This window comes from Nannobrachium achirus, assembly GCF_963921795.1.
Source record: "Nannobrachium achirus genome assembly, chromosome: 4".
Lineage (NCBI taxonomy): Eukaryota > Metazoa > Chordata > Actinopteri > Myctophiformes > Myctophidae > Nannobrachium > Nannobrachium achirus.
The window spans coordinates 43,748,875-43,769,519 of NC_137813.1; the positions used below are offsets into that span (position 1 = coordinate 43,748,875).

Consider the following 20,645-nt stretch of genomic DNA (forward strand, 5'->3'; position numbering starts at 1 on the left):
ACTAAATATTTTTGAGATGAGGGTCCGTGGCCAAATACATATAATTTTGGGGGTCCTTCACATGAAATAGTTTGAGCACCACCGACATAGAAACATAGAAACATAGGTTTTTCAAAAAAACCTTAGAAGGATTTGAAACATTCAAAGACTTTGAAAATTGCTCAGACTTTGAAATCTTCAAAAATAGCAGCGTGGCACTCGGTGCTGCGCTGCTATTTTTGAAAAAAGCTTGTATATCTGCTATTTTTCAATAATTAAAGTACCCAGGGCCCAGAATTTGGTGCAACACCCCTGTACACACGCTGCCTTTGCAAACAGACAGGTAAAATAATAACAATAGGTGATTGTGCTGTTGCTGGTACTGTGTGTGCGTTGCGGTGGTGGGGGGTTGAGCAGGCATCTCCCACCTGCTAAAATAAGAGCTTCCTCTGTCAACCCTCCGTCATAATCCTGAGCATGAACTCAAACTCTGTGTGACACGGTTTTATTTTACCTGCTGCACTGACTCATACCTGTGATAATGTCTCCCTTAACTCCTTAATCTGATCCTCCCAAATCTCTCATCCTGACCCCATTTTAGGCCGTCATTCCGTTTATCACACAGCCATTTGTTGAAAAGCTACTGTTGTAGTCCTTGTTTCTGTGTCATCCGTGTATGCCTCAATGGGCGGTAGTCGCAGCTCGTCTTGCAGCCTCTCACCACTAGTAACCCATTTCAGTACCCTAGAGATTGCCTATTTTTCCTATGTAACAAAGTAGAGTAGTCGGTTAAACTCTCTTCTTTTGTAGAAATACCATCCTTTGTCCGAGGGGAAGTGCAGTCATGTGATTTGGGTTGATCAGTGCATGGCTGTACGGTATATATATAAAGACAGGACTTTAGGCTTGAGACTGGAAAAGAGTGATTCTAGTTTTAGTTTTTGCTGACAGGAATGGGCAGCTGTAACAAACATGGCAAGAGAGACAAAGAACTCATGTTCATTTTAGGGGTCCAACACTTAATCAAACTAATTGATTTTAATCGATTATAAAGCAATGATAGAAAGACGCTCATAATCGATTAATAATCTATCCTTATTTTGGATATGTCATTATAGGCGTAGTTTTTCAAAAACATTCAAAACTAGTGAAAGTAGCCGATCTACAAGCTTACGTGTCATGATGCTGGTGGATCGACTAGTTTAGATTTCTTTGCACGACAGAGTTGTGCAACAAAATATGTCAAGCGGTTAATAGATTTTTTGACATATAAAACCACTTTTTGTTGGCACTTTTCGATTATTCGATTAATTAAAAACATATCAATAGAATAATCACTATACATATATAGCCTCTAAGGCCAGGCTCTGGTACTCACATGTGTCACACTGTTCTGTTGTGAACATTCAGGGTTGAACTCCAAGATTTATTGCTGTATATCTCCTTTGGCTCAGGTGCTGAGCAGGAAATTAAGGGATGGATCTGTACACATAGGAGCACTAATGCAAACCTGATGTTACCCTGGTTACGCGCACTGTGACTTATCTGTTGCCCATAGATACGGATCGGTAATGTTCACAGATACTATAGGGGATAGATAGGATATCATCCTAACATGAAATTGCTCCAGTCTTTACTTTGTGTCTGTCTTTAATAAGCACAAAATAAAGATGGCATAACTTAAACTTGCATTACTGCACTGACATTTAGGCATTCTACATTGGTACAGTACAGTATGTTACGCTTGGACTGTGTTGTTTTGTATGGATTATTAGTTTGAAGGGATTTCAAAACTTCAAATATTAACATTGTATCACTAAAGATGTATAAGAACAAGACAGCTAAGCAAATGAACATGCTACTGTAGCAGTCAAGTAATTGTCTAAACTATAATGTCTCATAATATTATATATATAAAATGATTGTCTCATAAAACCTGAATGTCTCACTGCCTACTAAGATACTCAACTAAACAGGTTTCCGTGAGATTGATAATGTGAGCTATAAACAGTCATGTATTTACAGTTAGGCCTACTTCTATAATCCTTAATCTTCTTAGTAAACTCCAGCTAGAGAGTATTTATCTGAATAAATAACACAAAGGCATTTTATCTGACATTAGAACACATAATTATTGTTATAAGTATACACCCGTATATTATTGAACTTGCTCCCAGACATGTTTTATGTAAGTTCATCATTAATACAGGAGTGCACAATCTTTGTGCCTTTGTGAATTCAGATATAATTTGGTCCTTGTGAGGGACGGGTCAAGGCTGTTCTTTGTTTTCTGGCTGGTCTAAAGAATGCTAGGTCAGGGCAGAACTTGTGGAACAACGGGGCAGAATGTCCTGTTTCAGGGATTTGCTCTGTGAGTTTGAGATTAAAGCTTCTGGGATCACGGAAAGAGCAAGGTAAACAGGTTAACCCTGTCCACGCACCACTCACTTCCACATAGAGAGTGCCGGAGATAGTCTAGATCCGTTAGAAAACGAAATAACAAAATATGAACACAAAAATGTAACGTGACAATTACACTGAGAAACACACAAGTACCGTAATTGCCGGACCATAAGCCGCGGCTTTTTTCCCATGTTTTGAACCCTGCGGCTTATACAACGGTGCGGCTTATATAAAGATTTTTACAGCAAACGGCCAGTTAGTTCGTTTTACAATGGTCTTTAACTAGGATTTATATATAGATTTGTACAGCTAACAGCCACCAGGGGTGCTCTAGCGGGAAGCAGGAAGGACACCTGCGGCTTATAGTCAGGTGCGGCTTATATATGTAAACATTCGTTTTTTTGTTCTAAATTTAGGTGCGGCTTATAGTCCAGCAATTACGGTAATTCATTACATTTATGTGTAAATGTATTTTTCACTGAACTATTCCTCAGTGTATTTGCATTTATGGTATAATCAATGATAATCAATCAATTATAGGAAAATCATGAATATTTTATGTAGGCTATGGAGTATAACACATATAGTATATGGACCACATGAGTCATGACTCATGACACACTTGTCTGCACTGCTTCCCTAATGTATTTGTATACATTTCACTAGTTTTTCACCCGGTATGTGATAAGTAATTTTATATAGGAACAACACTGCTATAACACCTGCATTTGCCCAAAGGGATGAAAAAAGGTCTGTCTGTATGTCTATTATGTCTGTCTGTCTGTCTATCTATCTATCTATCTATCTATCTATCTATCTATCTATCTATCTATCTATCTATCTATCTATCTAATCTAACATTTAGAGCCAATTAATCTGTGAGCAACCTAAACTCTGACTGTAACCCGGATTGTTTACTTTATTTTGTATTCATATTTTGCCAAACAGTAGGCTACATCCCTCAAGAAAAAACAAGCCGCTGTCCCACACTACTGCAAGAAGTAGGATGGTATCCCTCAGCCCTCAGGCCTACCCCCACCAGTAAAACCATAGAAGAGTATAGATACAAAGGGAACTTGGAAAGTCACTTTATGACAAACCACAAATCATTTGACAAGACTTCTCCAGCCAAAAATATAAAGTAGGAACTGAAATGTGTGTACCATACATGAAAATGGATAAAGTGCTTTGAGTATGTACCGCACCTGCTGCTATTTCTAACCTCACCTACATCAAGTACATAGCCTACCTGCTCCTTTTATGCTTATGTATACAGTATACAGGTTGGCTTAGTTTAGTTTTTGTCCCTGTTTCTACTCTGTGCTTTTCTCCTAGCTCCCTCCTCCCTCCTCCTTTTTCTGAAAACTACTACTACTTTTCCTTTGTGAGTGGTCCGTGGACCACTGGTGGACCCTGAAGGTATTGTATGTGGTCCCTGACCATGCATTTTGTAATGTAGGAAAGTGAAAGTGACTATTTTCTTCCACGGAACAGTGCACTAAATTACCAGGTAACCTGCAGTAAAGTTGCAGGCCAAGGAATTCCACAGAAAATCTCAAGAAGGGGAAGTTTAGGCCTACCGGATTGCCAGATTGAGTCATCATATCATTTATAGGAAATCTGCCCATATAATCAGCTCACTCATACATGAGTTCAGATCTACAAGCTCACAACGTGTCACAGCTTGTAGACCGGCTATTTTCAAATAGCCACGGTATAAAATAGGGATAAAGTGGTTAATGTATGTTTTATATCATTTATATCTGCAAAGTAACTAGTAACTAAAGTTTTCAAATACATGTAGTGGAGTAAAAGTACAATATTTGGATCCGAAATGTAGTGGAGTAGAAGAAGAAGTATTGGAAATACTCAATTAAAGTACAAATACCTCAAAATTGTACTTAAGTACAGTACTTTAGTAAATGTACTTAGTTACTTTACATCAGTGGTGTGCAGTACCTTCATACGTACTGTAGATGTTGTTTATTATGCTGTGTCAATGTCAATATTATTATAAATAAATATCTATCTCTCTCTGCCATCATCATCAGTGTCTTCTTGCAAACCCAGGAGGAGGAGGGAAAAAATTAAGTAGACGATAATGTCGAAACGTTTATTATTTACTGTAGGAAAAAAAAGTCTGGAGAATGTAGATATCACCAGCTTTGGAAAAAAACTAAAAGAAAATCTAACTTGGTAGATGTCATTCCAAAAAGGTTGCACACTCAAGCCCCTGTTCTATTGAACAGAAGGTCCAGGGGCCATGGGCAATGAGAAAGGACAGCAAAAATAATATTTAGCCTTTCAGTGAGTAGAGGTGATTCTTGACACTGTTGGAACACTGCTCAGAAGAAAATCATCTAACATCTTTTGAGTGAGCCTTGTAGCCCTGGGCCCCAGGTAGTTGCCTACTTTGCCTGGTCATATGTGCAGGCTATTCCATTGTACTATCTTTTTGGTTCATTCTGAAATTCAAGGTCATCATCATGCAGGCTCTGGAACAGTGGGTCTCAGTTGATCTAATTCTCTAGAGGGGCCCCCCTGACCTTTGGGCCCCTGGCTGGGCCCTATACAGTCCCGTTCAGGGATCCAACTCTCAAAATGTATGGTTATTGTCAACTATCTATACATGTAGAACTGTCAACACACATGAGTTTACACACACACACACACACACGCACGCACGCACGCACGCACGCACGCTCGCTCGCTCACACACACACACACACACACACACACACACACACACACACACACATGAAAAATGTAAGAAAAGCCCACAACAAGGTTGTGGGGTTGCCTCTGACAACCAACCTACCAGCCAATTACAGCGGTCCGCCCCTACGGACCATGGGATCTATAGATTGAAACTTTACCAACCGCCCTGTGGGCCTCTCTCTCTCTCTCTCTCTCTCTCTCTCTCTCTCTCTCTCTCTCTTTCTCTCTCTCTCTCTCTCTCTCTCTCTCTCTCTGACAATGGGGGAGGGTCAGTGGTGTAAAGTAACTAAGTACATTTACTTGAGTACTGTACTTGGTACAATTTTGAGGTATTTGTACTTGATTTGAGCAATTTCCAATACTTTTACTTCTACTCCCCTACATCGACTATTAGTACTATTATTACAAAACATACATTAACCACTTCACTTCACTTTTACAAGTCATTACTTTAAGTACATTTTGATGCCAATACTTTTGTACTATGTACTCAAGTAGATTCTGAATTCCACACTTCTACATGTAACGGAGTAGCCATAGCCTACTTCTAAATTGCAGTATTGATACTTTTTACTTGAGTATAAGACAGTCACATTTGAGTACTTTTTCCAGCTCTGGGGGAGGGTCACGTGTGTACACACCACTCACTCACACACTGTAGTGTAGGGTTGTAGTAAGTCGTCAAAGCCGTCCCCCCTTTTCCAGAACAAGCGTCGTGCCGAGAGAGAAGCAGACAGAGATAGTGGATGAAGCCTGTCTCTCTCTCTCTCTCTCTCTGTTTAACAACACTATCAAACACTTTTTGCTGCTTTTCTTCTGCTCTTTGCTCGTTCGTTGCCACTGAAGCGAAGCTGTGGCGCCTGTAATAGTTCGAGAGTAACTCCAAATGCAACAACAACAGAGAAATGTCAGTGGAAATACATCAAAACCCGATGCCTCCGTAGATCTACTGTCGCCCCCTTGCCAAACCTTTACTTTTCGGGTGAGTTTTTTTTCCTTCTCTCTCGTGTTTTCTTATCTCTCTTTATGTCTTGTCTTTCTAGATAAGATTGCATTGTTGTTGTTTTTTACAACCTAAGTTTTGGGAAAGGTTGAAATTCGCTCCTTCGGCTCCTAAATGATCTGCGGAGCGGCTGGCTGGGTACCATGCATGCATGCAGTAAAGACTTGTCAAATGTTAGAATGATAGTAAACTCCTGACAGCTATCCATCCTCTGGTCTCTGTGTCATGTATCCTAGTGCTTCTGAAACTTTGTCTTGCCAAGGACCCCCAAATTGACACTTACTACTTGCCCGCGGACCCCCATTTGAAAATATATGCCAGGGACCCCCATATAAGAGAATATTCGTAGGGCTCTAGCAGTGATTCTCAGCCATCTTAATTTCAAGGACCCCCAGTTTGACATGCATTATTAGGCTAGCCTACGGACCCCCATTTGATGGCCCCGAGACCCCAATTATATATTGTAAAATTAATTTTAATTTAAACCTGAGAGTGTACAAATGAGAAGAGTTTGTACACTCTCTTGAGTTACATACCCAATAAGGGTCCATTTGGTTCCTAGCTGGGGAGTGGGGACCCCCTGGAACTCCCTCAAGGACCCCTCCCGGACCCCACTTTGAGAACCAATGTCATATATGCTAGTGATGTGATGCGGAGGCACTGCATTCATAGATTCGCTTTTTAAATATATTACTCTGTTGTTTACATTTTGATCAATACTTCTTGTTGTGAATATTTCACACATACAAGTTTTCCTTGCTTGGTCACAATCACATTTTATAAAATATGAGGCAGATAAGCATAGAAAACAGCAACAAAAGTTTCAGCATGTTAAGGTTGTCTGAGTCAGAGGCTGTCCTTTGGATAAATAATAATAGCCTAGTCTACGACATGTTGATAAAGCATGCACCATTCTCTGGATGAATTCCCTGGGTACCAATGTAGAATTTTTTTCTTATTTTTAGCTTTTTTTTGTTTTGTTTTGAATGCGTTCAAGAAACAAGCACCAATCAAACTTAGAGTGCATGCATGAATCAATTTTAGACTAAAATGTTTTGGCAAAGAGATTTGGTATAGAGCGAAAAAATAATATAATACTGTATCAAGTACGTTATTTCCAGGTCCGTTTTCTCAATATAGAGGGTTTAAGTGGTACCAGATATGCAGCTCGGCAAATAAAAGGTGAACATGCAGCTCGGAAAATAAAAGGTGAATGATGGAGGATCATATTCACAAATTTCAATCTCCACGATACGATTATTGTGAGTGTTTTCTATCACGATAAACGATAATAACGATTATGGTCCCATCCCTAATAGAGACCAGGGGCTAGTGATGCCAATCATGCCATCGTGTCCACCTGACACTGTCACATCACATGAGTCATTGTGTTGAATTAATGGATGGATTTGATGAGGCTGCTCCCACACTCACCCAATCGCCTACCTCAGTGCTTCTCAAACGTTTTCATGTCAAGGACCCCCAAATAAACATGAATTCGGCCACGGACCCCCACCTGCAAATATGTGCGCCAGAGAACCCCATACAAGATTTGTGTTGTGAAAATGTTTCAAAGTCATTCCAGATTCTGGGCAAATGTTCAAGATGTTTAAAATATCTTAAAATACAAATGGGTGATCTACAAGTTCACAATGCGTCGACGCTTCATGCGCTTGTAGATTGGTTGTTTTCATATAGTCGATAGGGGCGTGGTTAAAACTGGTTTTGATGCTATATTAACGCATTTCGCTGAGGTCCCCAAGGACCCTCAGACCCTACTTTAAGAACCACCGGTCTACCCCTTGAGGTTTTACATACTGTAGTTAACTTCATCCACGTGACCTCAGGGGACATAGGCTGTTTGTGTGTGTGTGTGTGTGCGTGCGTGCGTGTGTGTGGCTTAATGACTGTAAGCCTGCTTTGTGCTGACCATTGAACTCCACTGTATTTTCTTCTTTCCTGAAGGCCTACAGGAAAGTCAGGGAAGATAGTTGGTAGCAAGGCATTGCATTGTGTTAGCCACGCCCCCATCCAAAAAAACATGTCAAAGAAATAGTGCTGATGATTCATGTTTTTTGTCTGAATCATCTGTTTTTGCATCCAAAGAGCGTCAACCTTTTGTCAGTGACTGTGTGCAGGCATTTATTTTATTATACTGCTCAATATATAGGCCCATGCCAAGAAAACAAATTGCAATTTATTCCAAAATAAATCTGAGTGCACTATAAGGCAGTGGTTCTCAAAGTAGATTTCAGGGACTCTATAGGTTCCTTTATGGGGCCCTTACAAGTATGTAACTTTGACAGTGTACAAATGGAACCAAATGGACCCTTTAGGGTCCATTTGGTTACATTTGTACACTGTCAAAGTTAAGGGGAGACCTTCAAATTTCAAAGTTTGCTATAAGGTGTACCTCTACTGCAGTGTTTCTCAATCTTTTTTGGCTTGAGTACCCCCTTTCCCTGATTTGTGAATCCAAGTACCCCCTTCACCCGACAACAACTTTTTCCTTATAAAACTGCAATTAAAACCATAACTAGTGGTATATGATGCTATGATAACCCCCCTTTTCAAGAATATAACATCACATATAAGAAAGGGAGTGAGACGGTGCCTCCTGAAGAGATTTATTTTCGGCACTTTTCATGTCAATAACTTACATTCAATCATCCAAACACCTCCCAGTAGCCTTTTCTCCATCTAATTTAATTTTAGTTAATTATTTAACTATGAATAATATTATCATGATTTATACTTATATTTTTCTTTTTGGGGGGCATTTCCTGAGTACCCCCTGCAGTACCTCCGCTGCTCTACTGGATAACATGATGAAATATGCCTAAATGCTGCTATCCAGTGCTCCTGCTAAACCATCCAAATTGTCTGTCTTCAGTTTCCCCGTGGTTGCCAGTGGCCAGTCATTTCTCTGGCTCTCAAACAAGAGTTATGCAACCTTCTCGTAATTTTCGGAGAATGAAAACACAAAATGAAAATAATACTGCAACTGATTGCTGCAGGCTTCTTATCATGTTCAGAGAATGAAAACACAAAATGAAAATGATACTGAAACTGTCGCTGTGTGCGACAGTTTCAGTATCAGAAGGGTTTCAGAAGGGTTGTGGGCTTTGTAAATGCATGTTTTTATCCATATAGATAATCCTATAAATATAATGCATGGCTAGTTTAAAGAGGTCTTTTTAATGATGTCTTCTGTAGGGATGGGACGATATGAAAATGTCATATCACGATTATTGTGAGAAAATAAATCGTGATTTACGATATTATCGCGATAATCAAAATCCATTATCCTGGGGCTGAACATTTGCCAAAAAATAGCAGATCTACAAGCTCACAACGCATCGCAAAGCTTGTAGATCGGCTATTTTTGGCAAAGACATTCGATAGAGAGGGGGAAAAAAGACTGTATCAAGTACGTATATTTACCTTTTACCAATTATAGAGGGTTTAAGTGGTACCGGATATGCAGCTCGGCAAATAAAAGGTGAATTGATCCCAGTGCATGACAGAGGATGATATCACGATACATTAAATCTCTGCGATACGATTATCGTGAATGGTTTTTTTATCACGATAAACGATAATACCGCGAATCGTCCCATCCCTAGTCTTCTGCCGCTCATCCCAGTGGTCATTGTACTTTCAGAACGTACTGGATACGGTGGACAGTACGCTTGGCTGTAACTCATTATGAGTCCTCTGACCATGGGCTTAGGAAATTAAATTCAGTGGAAGCTGTGGCGCCTTAGATCTAGCTGACAAACTTTAACAGTAGACTTAAGTGGCTTCAAGTATAAAATAACAGGTTAGAGCATCACTTGTAAAGTATAATTGAAGAGATGAGGAAATGAGATGAGGAAATGTAATTGCTCTCTCTCTCTCTGATTAGTTTTAAAGCCACAATCCAGTCCACATGTCCATAGTCTCCTTCTCCAGACAGAGAGGGGTCATTGTAGGGAAGTACAAACTACAGTAAAACATGGCTACACATCTAGCGGGCATTGGGCGATACTAGTAATATATTACTATAACTTTTATTTCATTATACAATTACCTTTTCATTATTATTACACAGTAATAGCGTAACTTATTACAATTACCAAAGCAGTAATAATATTACAGTTATTGATCCAAGCGAACCTGCATTACTGTGTTACAATGGACACGTTTAGTTTTTGACTTAAGATATGCACTTTCTCTTCTTTGCATCGCTTGTCTTATGAGCTGCGTGCGTGTGTGCATTCACATGCATGCGTCCACCAGCTGCATAGAGGAGCCCAGTCAAGTGCCATAGTAGGGTTGTCACATCATGTGAAAGAAGAACACATCTACAAGCTATCAGCATGTTGCTATCTCTCTATGTCGGCCTCAGACGTTAGCTTTTAGATCTGTTCTGTTTAAACATGCGCCTTGTGCAGAATTATGATGCAGCACGTACAACGTGCAGGTCAGGGTAGGTCTGCTGGTCAAAAAGATAAGACAAAATGTAATATAGTAATACAAACGTAGTATTAGTATACTATAGCTTGTAATGTAACTAGTCAACTCTTGTTACCAAGTAATAAGCTATATAATTATACTTTTACTGTTCCTGAGTAACACTGTCTACCATCCAGAATCCAGATAGTTTAAAGCAACTTCAACCACTTAAACCCTATTATACCTGACCTGTGGGTCTCCCAGGGTCTCCCTGGTTCATTCTGTACGTGGTCCCCTCCTGAAACGATGAACCCATACGCCCTTGTTCTGGACATCTCATCGTAATAGGCAAACATTCGGCAGATCTACAAGCTCTTCGCATCGTGACTCATTATTTGTCAGCTTGCAGATCTGCCAAATGTTCGCCCATTATGATGACATGCCCGGAATGCCCAGCTAGAGTTCACGTGGATACAATACAAACTATTCTGCAACCACCATAGCTTTTGTTAAGTAAAGATCAATTACCGGTACACAGTTTACACACATTTGATTTCAACATTCCCTTGCCCACAAACAAGATTGTGTCACATATTCTCAAGGTTGACACAGTTGCACACATTCACAGCATTCAAAAATCCTGAGTCATGTAATGTTCTTTTTCCCCCCACTTTTCCTACCTCTTGCTTCTCTACTACTACTACTACTACGCTCTGTCATAGACGCGTGTGGAGACTCATGTGACATCACTTCTCAGTGCATTCTGAGAAGTGGCTGTAAATTCCAGTAAGGATATATGAGGGGCGTGGGCCGGGTATGCCGCTATGTCACACAACTCCCATCAGAACGTTCAGGGCTGGCTCCGAAGCGCTGAAGCGCAGAGCACATGTGCGTCACTCTCACAACATTGCGTCTGTGGAGGAGAGAGAGAGACGTGCTTGGAGCAATACCTCACCTTCTGGGAATATTCAACTAACCGTCTTTGACATGAGTTGGTGTGAAAAGTTCAGACGAGCCACATCTAATATCGCGGCCTGTGCAGTGTTTACCGAGGAACTAAACAGAGTCGTTGTCCTGGTGTCGCCCTCTTATAACAATAGTCCCGCACGGAGGGTTCATGGGGTTGCATTGTTCATTAGTTGAGCCGTGCAAAGCAAGCGTGGAACTATTGGAATGAGGCTGTTTGTCAGTATATACAATGTGCCTGTCACTCTGTCTAAAACTGTCCACCAGGGGGCGGAGAAAGCGCCAAAACACTGCCAAACACGGCTCAAGAAAAGGGAGACTGTTCCCGGTGTTTCACCCAGGTTGAAGTGATTTTGAGGTTAGGTTTAGGCATAATATATTATTTTTTTCCAAACAGTTCCTTTCACCTCCATCAGGCACTCTGGCTGACCAGGGGGAGGCAGTATAGAGACCAGGTTTACTGCTTGTTTTTGTGAGGGTACCTTAGCCTAAGGCAGTGGTTCTCAACCTGTGGGTCGGGACCCCCAGGGGGGTCCCCAAATTATTTTGGGGGGTCCCCAGATGATTACCTTAATGTGCAACATTGTTTTCTCTCTCAACAGTAAACAAACCAACATAAATGTATAGAGGGTATCTGCACATTTCCAAAGTGACAATTTAAGGACTTTTTAAGACCTCTAAAATGACAAATTAAACATTGGCCAAATTGTCAAATATTAGAGGCAGAAATTTTGAAAATAGCCATTGCGAGGCGTTGTGAGCATGTAGATCTGCGATTTTCACTATAGAACCGTGTTATGTAACGCCTCAAATTAACTCTTAGTGCTCATCAGTTAAAATATGATTATTTTGGGGGTCGCGTCCTGAAAAGGTTGAGAACCACTGCCCTAAGGGACCCGGGGAGAACATGCAAACCCCACACATGGGGCATCATTTATGTGAGGTTAGGGTTAGACATAGTGTTTGTGAGGTTGAGGTTGAGGTTAGGGTTTGTGCGCAGCCTGGGGGACACACCCAACGAAAGAGGGAGTCCCCCTAAAGAGAAGGACCCAGGAGTAACATGGCTCAACTCTGCACACCTCTAGGGGCTGACTTGTTCAGAAATCAGCCTATCTATTTAATTAGACACATACTAGCTGTTCTAGATGTGCCTTATGACTCAATAAGTAACAGGTTACTGTGTTTCATCAAACATAATTTAGCCAGACAGCAAGTTGGCCACCTTTTTTCTTAAGATCAGTTGGTTGTTATTCTTACAGCCATGCTCTTTTCTCGAAAGTGAGTATAAACGATCACCATCACCGCCGAGTATAAAAATATGATACCTCAAATAGTTGTATTTATGTGATTATGGATAATTGTGGAAACGATTGCCTCATACCCAGCTAGATTATTAACCCATTAAGACCTGGGTCCCATTCTACAAATGCCTTCTAAACCAGTGGTTCACACTTTAAAGATTCTTCAAAAATGTTAAACAATAGCAGATGTACAAGCTGAGCTTATGTATCGGTTATTTTTGCAATGGCCCAACGCAGAAATCAAACAAACGTACCATATCACTATGGTAATGTCTTTCAACTTAAGTGTACTTTTAGTGCGCTTTATGGAATTCTGATAAAGTGTAAGTATAGTATGTACTGTATGTAGGTTATCACTGCAGTTTTCTTGGTGAAAAAATACAGTCGAAATCCATGTACAGTGGTCTTGTTTGATGCATTTTATTCATGTTCTAAGAGATAAGGCTAATAACATCACAAAGCAGGATATTGTATTTGGCACACTGCATGCAAAGGTTGGAGAGGGCATTTCTGGGGAGTGTGCGGTAGCAGGACTAGGCGAAAGGACTCATAATCAACATGACAGTCATTTGAAACTTTCGCTTCGATTGCGATTAACGAACGATTATTTAAAAACAAAATAGTGAAAATGGCCGATCTACATGCTTGTAGATCTGCAGTTGTTCTAAGGGCATAACAAAACTAGACGTCTTTTGCATTATTATGTCCCCAGCACAAGAAACGAGTCACCGCTCCGTTCTCCAGAAATGAATCATCCATCTGGTGGTCATAGTCTGGCATGTTTACAAGTGGTTGACCCAGTCTTCCTGTTCTGATGAAGGGAGAACTGCCAGGTTGTTGTACAGAGTAACTCTAGACTCTCTCTCCCCTCTACTGTAGTCTCACACAGAGGTAGAGGGGAGGGGCCAGGCGTGTGCACGTGTGTGTGGTGTGTGTGTGTGTGTGTGTGTGTGTGTGTGTGTGTGTGTGTGTGTGTGTGTGTGTGTGTGTGTGTGTGTGTGTGTGTGTGTGTGTGTGTGTGTGTGTGTGTGTGTGTGTGTGTGTGTGTGTGTGTGTGTGTGTGTGTGTGTACGCGCGCATGTGTCTCGAGGCCAAAACAGGCCCTCTGTAGTGGTGTTATGTAAGTGAACGGAAGAATGTTCCTCTTTTACTGGCATCTCTCCTCATCCTGCAAACAAAACCTCCCGACCACTGTGCGCACTTCAATATTTCTGGGGAAATTGTCTTGTTATAAGTTAGCATTTATTTATATTCTTTGATAGTTACTTAGTTACTTAAAGGAGCTATAGTCAACTTTTTCTTGAAAAACGGATGCTAAAATAAAAATATGTTTCGAAAATATTTTATAAAAAAATAAGCTTCATATATGTGTTTCAATTAAAAAATGACCACAAAAAGCGTAAAATAATGATAAAATAATCATTTTGGCCCTTTGTTTACATTTACAGGGCCCCGTACTTTGTTTACATCCTAGTCTGTAGACTAGGATGTACACCTAGTCACCTACAATGAAAAAGTTGACTATAGCTCCTTTAAGTGAATAGTGATAACTACTTTTTTATTCATGGAACCACACAAGCACCAATTGACAGTGGATAAAGCAGACTTTATTGTCTTTTTTTTTTTAAGTCATTTGCATTGTCTCTCTAGTCTTACTCACAAAATTGAATTCACATCAAAGCCTGTTCATGTGCTGCTCATGCTTTCACTTTTAATGACTAAATTAATGCATTATACTTCATTATTTATTATTATTTCATATCTATAATCCGTGTTGAGTGTGTTCCAGTGCGGGAGGTTGAGTGTGGGGGGGGGGGGGGGGGGGGGGGGGGGTTACATAAGTGTTTTTAATTAGCAGCCTCAGCAGACTTCGTTGCCTATCGCCCACTCCCCACGTGTGTGTGTGTGTGTGTGTGTGTGTGTGTGTGTGTGTGTGTGTGTGTGTGTGTGTGTGTGTGTGTGACTGTGTGCATAGCTGTTCTCTTTGACCTTAGCCTGAACTCCAACCTCACAGTCAGGCCACGCTGACCCTTTTTCCAGCGCCTGCATCACATTTCACTCCCAATAAATCCACCCATCACCATGAAACGCCAACTCTGGTCCTCTTGGAACAGAGAGAGGGTGCACTTGCTTTGGTCACATCAGTGGAGACAAAGCAGCTTGTAAAAGAGAAGGCAGCCCAGTAAAAGGAGGAGTTCTTTATCTGGTCGCCTGATCATTTGAAAGGCAAAAAGGGCAACTCTCCACAGGCAGCAGGCCCCTGCATGTGACAAGAGAGAGAGAGAGGGAGAAAGAGAGAGAGAGAGAGAGAGAGGTTTGCTGAGGTGTCAAACAAATGCAGTTTTTGTATTCTTCGACAAGAATAAGGGCCTCAGTTCTTCCACAGACTTCCACACAGTAAAATCCTCAGTTAATTCAACTCTGCGAGTGTAAAAAATGATACCAAATGGAACAGTACGTTACGAGTCCATTTCTTTTATTCACTCTCAAGAGTTACAAATGAATACATTAAGGCTGAGGATTTTTACTGTGTAGCCTAGTGTGCCCCTGAACCTTGGCTGAAAGTGCAGCGAGGGCTTCTTTCTCTCTGTGGTGAGTCCAAACCAGCAAATGAAACATATTGTGAGGAATTCTGAATCAGCCAGTCAAATGCAGTGAAGTGAAATTAACAGTGTTACTCCAAGGCATAATAGCCGTGCCGTGTCTGGGGCTGTTTGTGTTAAAAAGAGGGCTCGCCTGTTCCTCTTCCCACAGTGCACAACACTTGCCAGATACCAGATGCCCGTGTTTGAAAGAAAAAAGAAAGAAACTTCAATTCGGTCGACTAAAGAAAAAATCACCCGGCTGTTCACTGTTGTTTGTCGTTAATTCCACTAAGCCTAACGACAGCGGACAGTAAAGGTTGACGCTGGGTACCTGCTACGCAGTGCTACGGGGTTTTCATCACCCCCCATTTCTTTCTCTAATCAGGTTTGATCTAACGTGGCTAGCCAAGGTTCCTTTAAGCCATTTAGACCGCATATCTGTGTCACCACTTTAACCATTATTTCATGCTTTAGCTATTAAAAAATAGCAGATATACAAGCTCACAGCGCGGCGCCAAGTAGATCTGCTATTTTTGAAAAATCGTGAGTGAAAATCTTTGAATGTATATATCTTTTAAAGCAGACATTTGTAACGCAAATCCTTCTTTCTCTTGGTCCCTGGAACTAAATATTTTCGGATGGGGGGATCCGTGGTCAAATACATATAATTCTAGGGAGTCCTTGACATGAAAGAGTTTGAGAACCACTGACAGAGAAAGAGAAAACTGTTAGGATTTAGAACAGTGGTTCTCAAAGTGGATTCCAGGGACTTTGTGGGTTCTTTTATGGGTGTCTATAGTTGACCCATACAAGTCTGTAACTCTAACAGCATACAAATGGAACCAACTGAACCCTAACGGGTCCATTTGGTTCCATTTGTACACTGTCAGAGTTAAGGGGAGACCTTGAAATGTAAAAGTTTGAGAAACACTTTCATGTCTAAATGGGTTTAACTAATGCCTTCCTCGTGCTTTTCCTGTGTCTGCAGTCCACCCAGTGAGCGTCTCTGTTCGGAGGAGGAGGAGGAGCAGCGCCAGCGATGTGGAGCTGCATGGTTCACAATGAGACGACAGACGCCGGCGCCGACCACCGCCTCTGCCAGGACTTTGGCCTCATCCTGTCCGTGTTCTCCCTGGTCTACCTCATGGTGTGCTTCCCCGTGGGGCTGTGCTACAACGCGCTGCTGGTGGTGGTCAACCTGTCCAACAAGGTGTCCATGACCATGCCCGACGTCTACTTCGTCAACATGGCCATCGCCGGCCTGGTGCTCAACCTGGTGGCGCCCGTGGAGCTGCTGGGGCCGGGCTTCACGCGCTGGCCGCTGTGGGACTACAACAACGAGGTGTACATCACGCTGCTCATCCTGTTCAACGTGTCGTCGCTGGTCATCATGTACTCCACCACGCTGCTCAGCCTGGACTACTACATAGAGCGCGCGCTGCCGCGCACCTACATGTCCAGCGTGTACAACACCAAGCACGTGTGCGGCTTCATCTGGGGCGGTGCCGTGCTCACTAGCTTCTCCTCGCTGCTCTTCTACGTGTGCAACCACGTCTCCACCAAGATCATCGAGTGCTCCAAGATGCAGAACAAGGAGGCGGCGGACGCCATCATGATGTTCATCGGCTACGTGGTGCCGGCGGTGGCCGTGCTCTACGCCTTCGTGCTCATCCTGCGCATCCGCAAGGAGTCCACGCCGCTGGACCAGGACTCGGCCCGCCTGGACCCGTCCATCCACCGGCTGCTGCTGGCCTCCGTCTGTGTGCAGTTCGCGCTGTGGACGCCGTACTACGTGACGCTGCTGGTGCACACGGTGATGGGCGCGCCGGGCAGCCACGGCGGCAACAGACACCGCTACACCACGTACTATTTCCTGAGGTGCGTGTCGGAGCTGCTGGCGCTGTCCAGCAGCTTCGCCATGCCGCTCATGTACAGACAGATGAACAAGAACTTCTCCCACAAGCTCCAGCGGCTGCTAAGGAGGCTGCACTGCGGCACAGAGCAGTCCTGTCCCCACCAACGCTCCACAGTGCAACAGGTGGTGACGTGAGAGGGTCAACCCCCTCCTCAGGAGATCCACCAGAACCCCCTGCCTCGCCTCCCAACTGGGGATGGGACGATATGAAAATGTCATACCACGATTATTGTGACAAAAGAAATCGCGATTTACGATATTATCGCGATGATCGAAATCCATTATCCTGGGGTGGACATTTGCCAAAACATAGCAGATCTACAAGCTCACAATGCGTCGCAGTGTGCTTGTAGATCGGCTATTTTTTGGCAAAGACATTTGATAGAGAGTGAAAAAAGAACTATCAAGTACGTATTATTACTACGTACCTTTTACCAATTATAGAGGGTATAAGTGGTACCGGATATGCAGCTCGGGCAAATAAAAGGAGAATTGATCCCAGTGCATGACGGAGGACGATATCACGATAAATTAAATCTCCACGATGAGATTATCGTGGATCAGGATAAACGATAATATCGCATATCGTCCCATCCCCACCTCCCAACTTTAGGCCACTTATCTCAGCCCTCGTAGAGCCAGTAAGCTGCTGGGCCCCCGTGCTGCTCTGGACTGGGTGAATAGCTAACGTAGCTAAAAACTGTGGAATCACCTTTCATGACTTGATCTGGTTTGGCCAGTTCTGCGGTGAGATGACAAACCAAGTGAAAAAAACCACTAAGTGCTGTCGTTATTTTTTCAGTGTGTGAATCTCACCACTGAAGCACTAGCTCACTAGAATTATTCATTTTGGAGCAAAAGAGCTTCATTCTTCTTACTTACATACAGCAGATGAACCCGTGCCACCAGAATGACCAACAGGATTATGTTCACTCCAAAGGCAGTGTTATTGGCATATTTGTTTCCCCACACATGAAATAGTATTTTCAAACTTATTTCAACTACCCATATTATTGAAACAGGATGAGTATTTGTTTCATGAGACGTATTCACTTCATCCTATGCACCTGAGATTAAACGTTTTTAAAATGTTGCAGAGATAAATTTCATTAGAACCCATAAGGAAGCAGGCTATACCAGTAAACTTGCCATATAGAAACTATTATGTCTTTGCTTGTCACTGTGTATGTCTCTCCTGAACTGTTCTTAGAATTTCTTACGTAAAGAAGTTGCTAGTTTCCTTCCTTCTTGAGCACTGCAAATCTTTAGATCTGATCCGGCCTTAAACTTTGTTTCTTAAGACTGATTTATACTTGGATGCTTGGTGTTGCAAGGTGTAAATAGCAGATATACAAGCTCACCATGAGTCACATTCGCGACGCATGGTGAGCTTGTAGATCTGCTCCCGACCGGCGTGACCGGCACGCAACTAAGTATAACTGAGGCTCCAGGTACCCTATCCAGATCCGCTCACTACAGCACATAGACGATACTCTGTGTTTAGCCCTCTAAATTGTAATAGTTAAAGCAAAATTGCGTAATTTCACACACCTTTTGGAATTACACTGCATTGTATAATTGGGATCATAAAAAGCATGTATTCAGGGTTCAGACATAACCAGCTTACCTCTTCTGTTTTTGGTGACCTCCGGTGAAATCACATAACATGCTAAACCACAACATAATCAGTTTGTGTTGAGAGCACAGTTGCCTTTTGCCAAGTATGTAATTTGTTAAGCTATATTTATGTTTCTTGCCGAGGCCTGGCGTTATGGTCAGCGAAGGCCATACAGTGTGAGTGAAGACGTGCACGTGGTATAAAACGGAGGGCTTTAGCGCAGAGGTTCTCAACATGTGGGTCGGGACCCCCAGGGGGGTCCCTAAATTATATTGGGGGGGTCCCCAGATGATTAACTTAATGTCATTGGTTTCTCACTCAACAGTAAACAAACCAACATAAAGTTTTAAGTGTATAGAGGGTGTCTAGACTGTCTACATATTTCTAAAGTGATAATTTAAGGACGTTTTAATACCTCTAAAATGACAAATTAAACATTGGCCAAATTGTTAAATATTAGAGGCAGAGATTGTGAAAATAGCCGATCTACATGCTCACAACGCCTCGCGTTGAGCATGTAGATCGGCTATTTTCACAATAGAACCATGTTATACAAAATGTAATGCCTTAACTCTTAGTGCTCGTCAGGGTGGGGGGGGGGGTCACCAGTTAAAATATGTTTATTTTGGGGGTCGCGGCCTGAAAAGGTTGAGAACCACCGCTTTAGTTGAGGTGGCACCGTATGTACTGTATGCATTCTCATCAAGTACTCGATCCCAGTGCTTGCGTCAAAGTATAGACGTCAAATATCACTCGACTTACAGGTGAATGTTGCTCACTCAAATGTGTACTTGCGTTAAAGTACTGGAGTATTTGCTTTACACATTGCTTAAGTATTCAAAACTACTAACTATCGGGGCTATCTGGACAGCCCCGATGAGGCGCTTTGAAAACCCTCCTTCATGAAAGCATGAAAGGCTTGCCTGCCAAGCACCTGCAAGCCGTGTGTCTCTTTTTAGTGCTGCTCAGATCTATATACAGGCTATCTGCACTTCAGAATGGCTGAATCTCCTATCCCATGGGGAAATAGCTTATCAGTGAATGATTAATTCACATTACGATTATGATAAAAACCAGGTCAACCTGGTTGTGCCAGACCCCGGTTCTGCCAACCCCCTGTCTGTCATCATCATTTATGACATCATGCCTTTTGTAGGCATGTCATCATCATGTCATCATCATATATACCCTTTATATAGAAAACCCGGACAGACCGACATTTGCTTATGTAGGCCTACCCATTTCATGGGTCTGGCAAAAAAGAAAAACTAAATCGGAACATAATGTTCTCTTTGCATCGTTAGGTAATAATGATGGATGCATTTTTAATACATTTAAAGGACCATTTCAGCCATCAACATGCAAATGGATTTATCTTGTGTACCCCCCCCCCCCCCCCCCCATTTAACCGGGAAGTCACCTTGAGATTAGAATGCCTTTTTCAAGGGAGATCTGGCCAAGGATGTTAAGGCATGCACTTGAGGGGAATCACACGTCACTCGCATACAACCACCAACCATTTAAAATGCACAGAAACGTTTCCACTTTTGTTGAACTGCCATTATCTTCAATGTGTGGCCATCATTCACCATAAAAATAACTCATATATTCATATTCAAGCTAAAAAGACAAAAACTAAACAGATTTTATTTGGATTTAGATGCATCAATGATCTGAAATACACAAGAGAGTGTTCTTTCCTGGATGTCTATGATTAAGG

At 42.1% G+C, this 20,645-nt stretch overlaps 1 protein-coding gene across 1 annotated transcript; it reads left to right on the forward strand.

The window, feature by feature from the left end:
* Positions 1-5,821: 5,821 nt before the first annotated feature.
* gpr146 (G protein-coupled receptor 146) lies at positions 5,822-19,387 on the forward strand. The gene is made up of 2 exons (XM_080723927.1): positions 5,822-6,082; positions 16,381-19,387. The coding sequence occupies exon 2, from the start codon at positions 16,432-16,434 to the stop codon at positions 17,440-17,442; it is 1,011 nt and encodes a 336-aa protein (XP_080580053.1). The 5' UTR covers positions 5,822-6,082; positions 16,381-16,431; the 3' UTR covers positions 17,443-19,387.
* Positions 19,388-20,645: the final 1,258 nt, after the last annotated feature.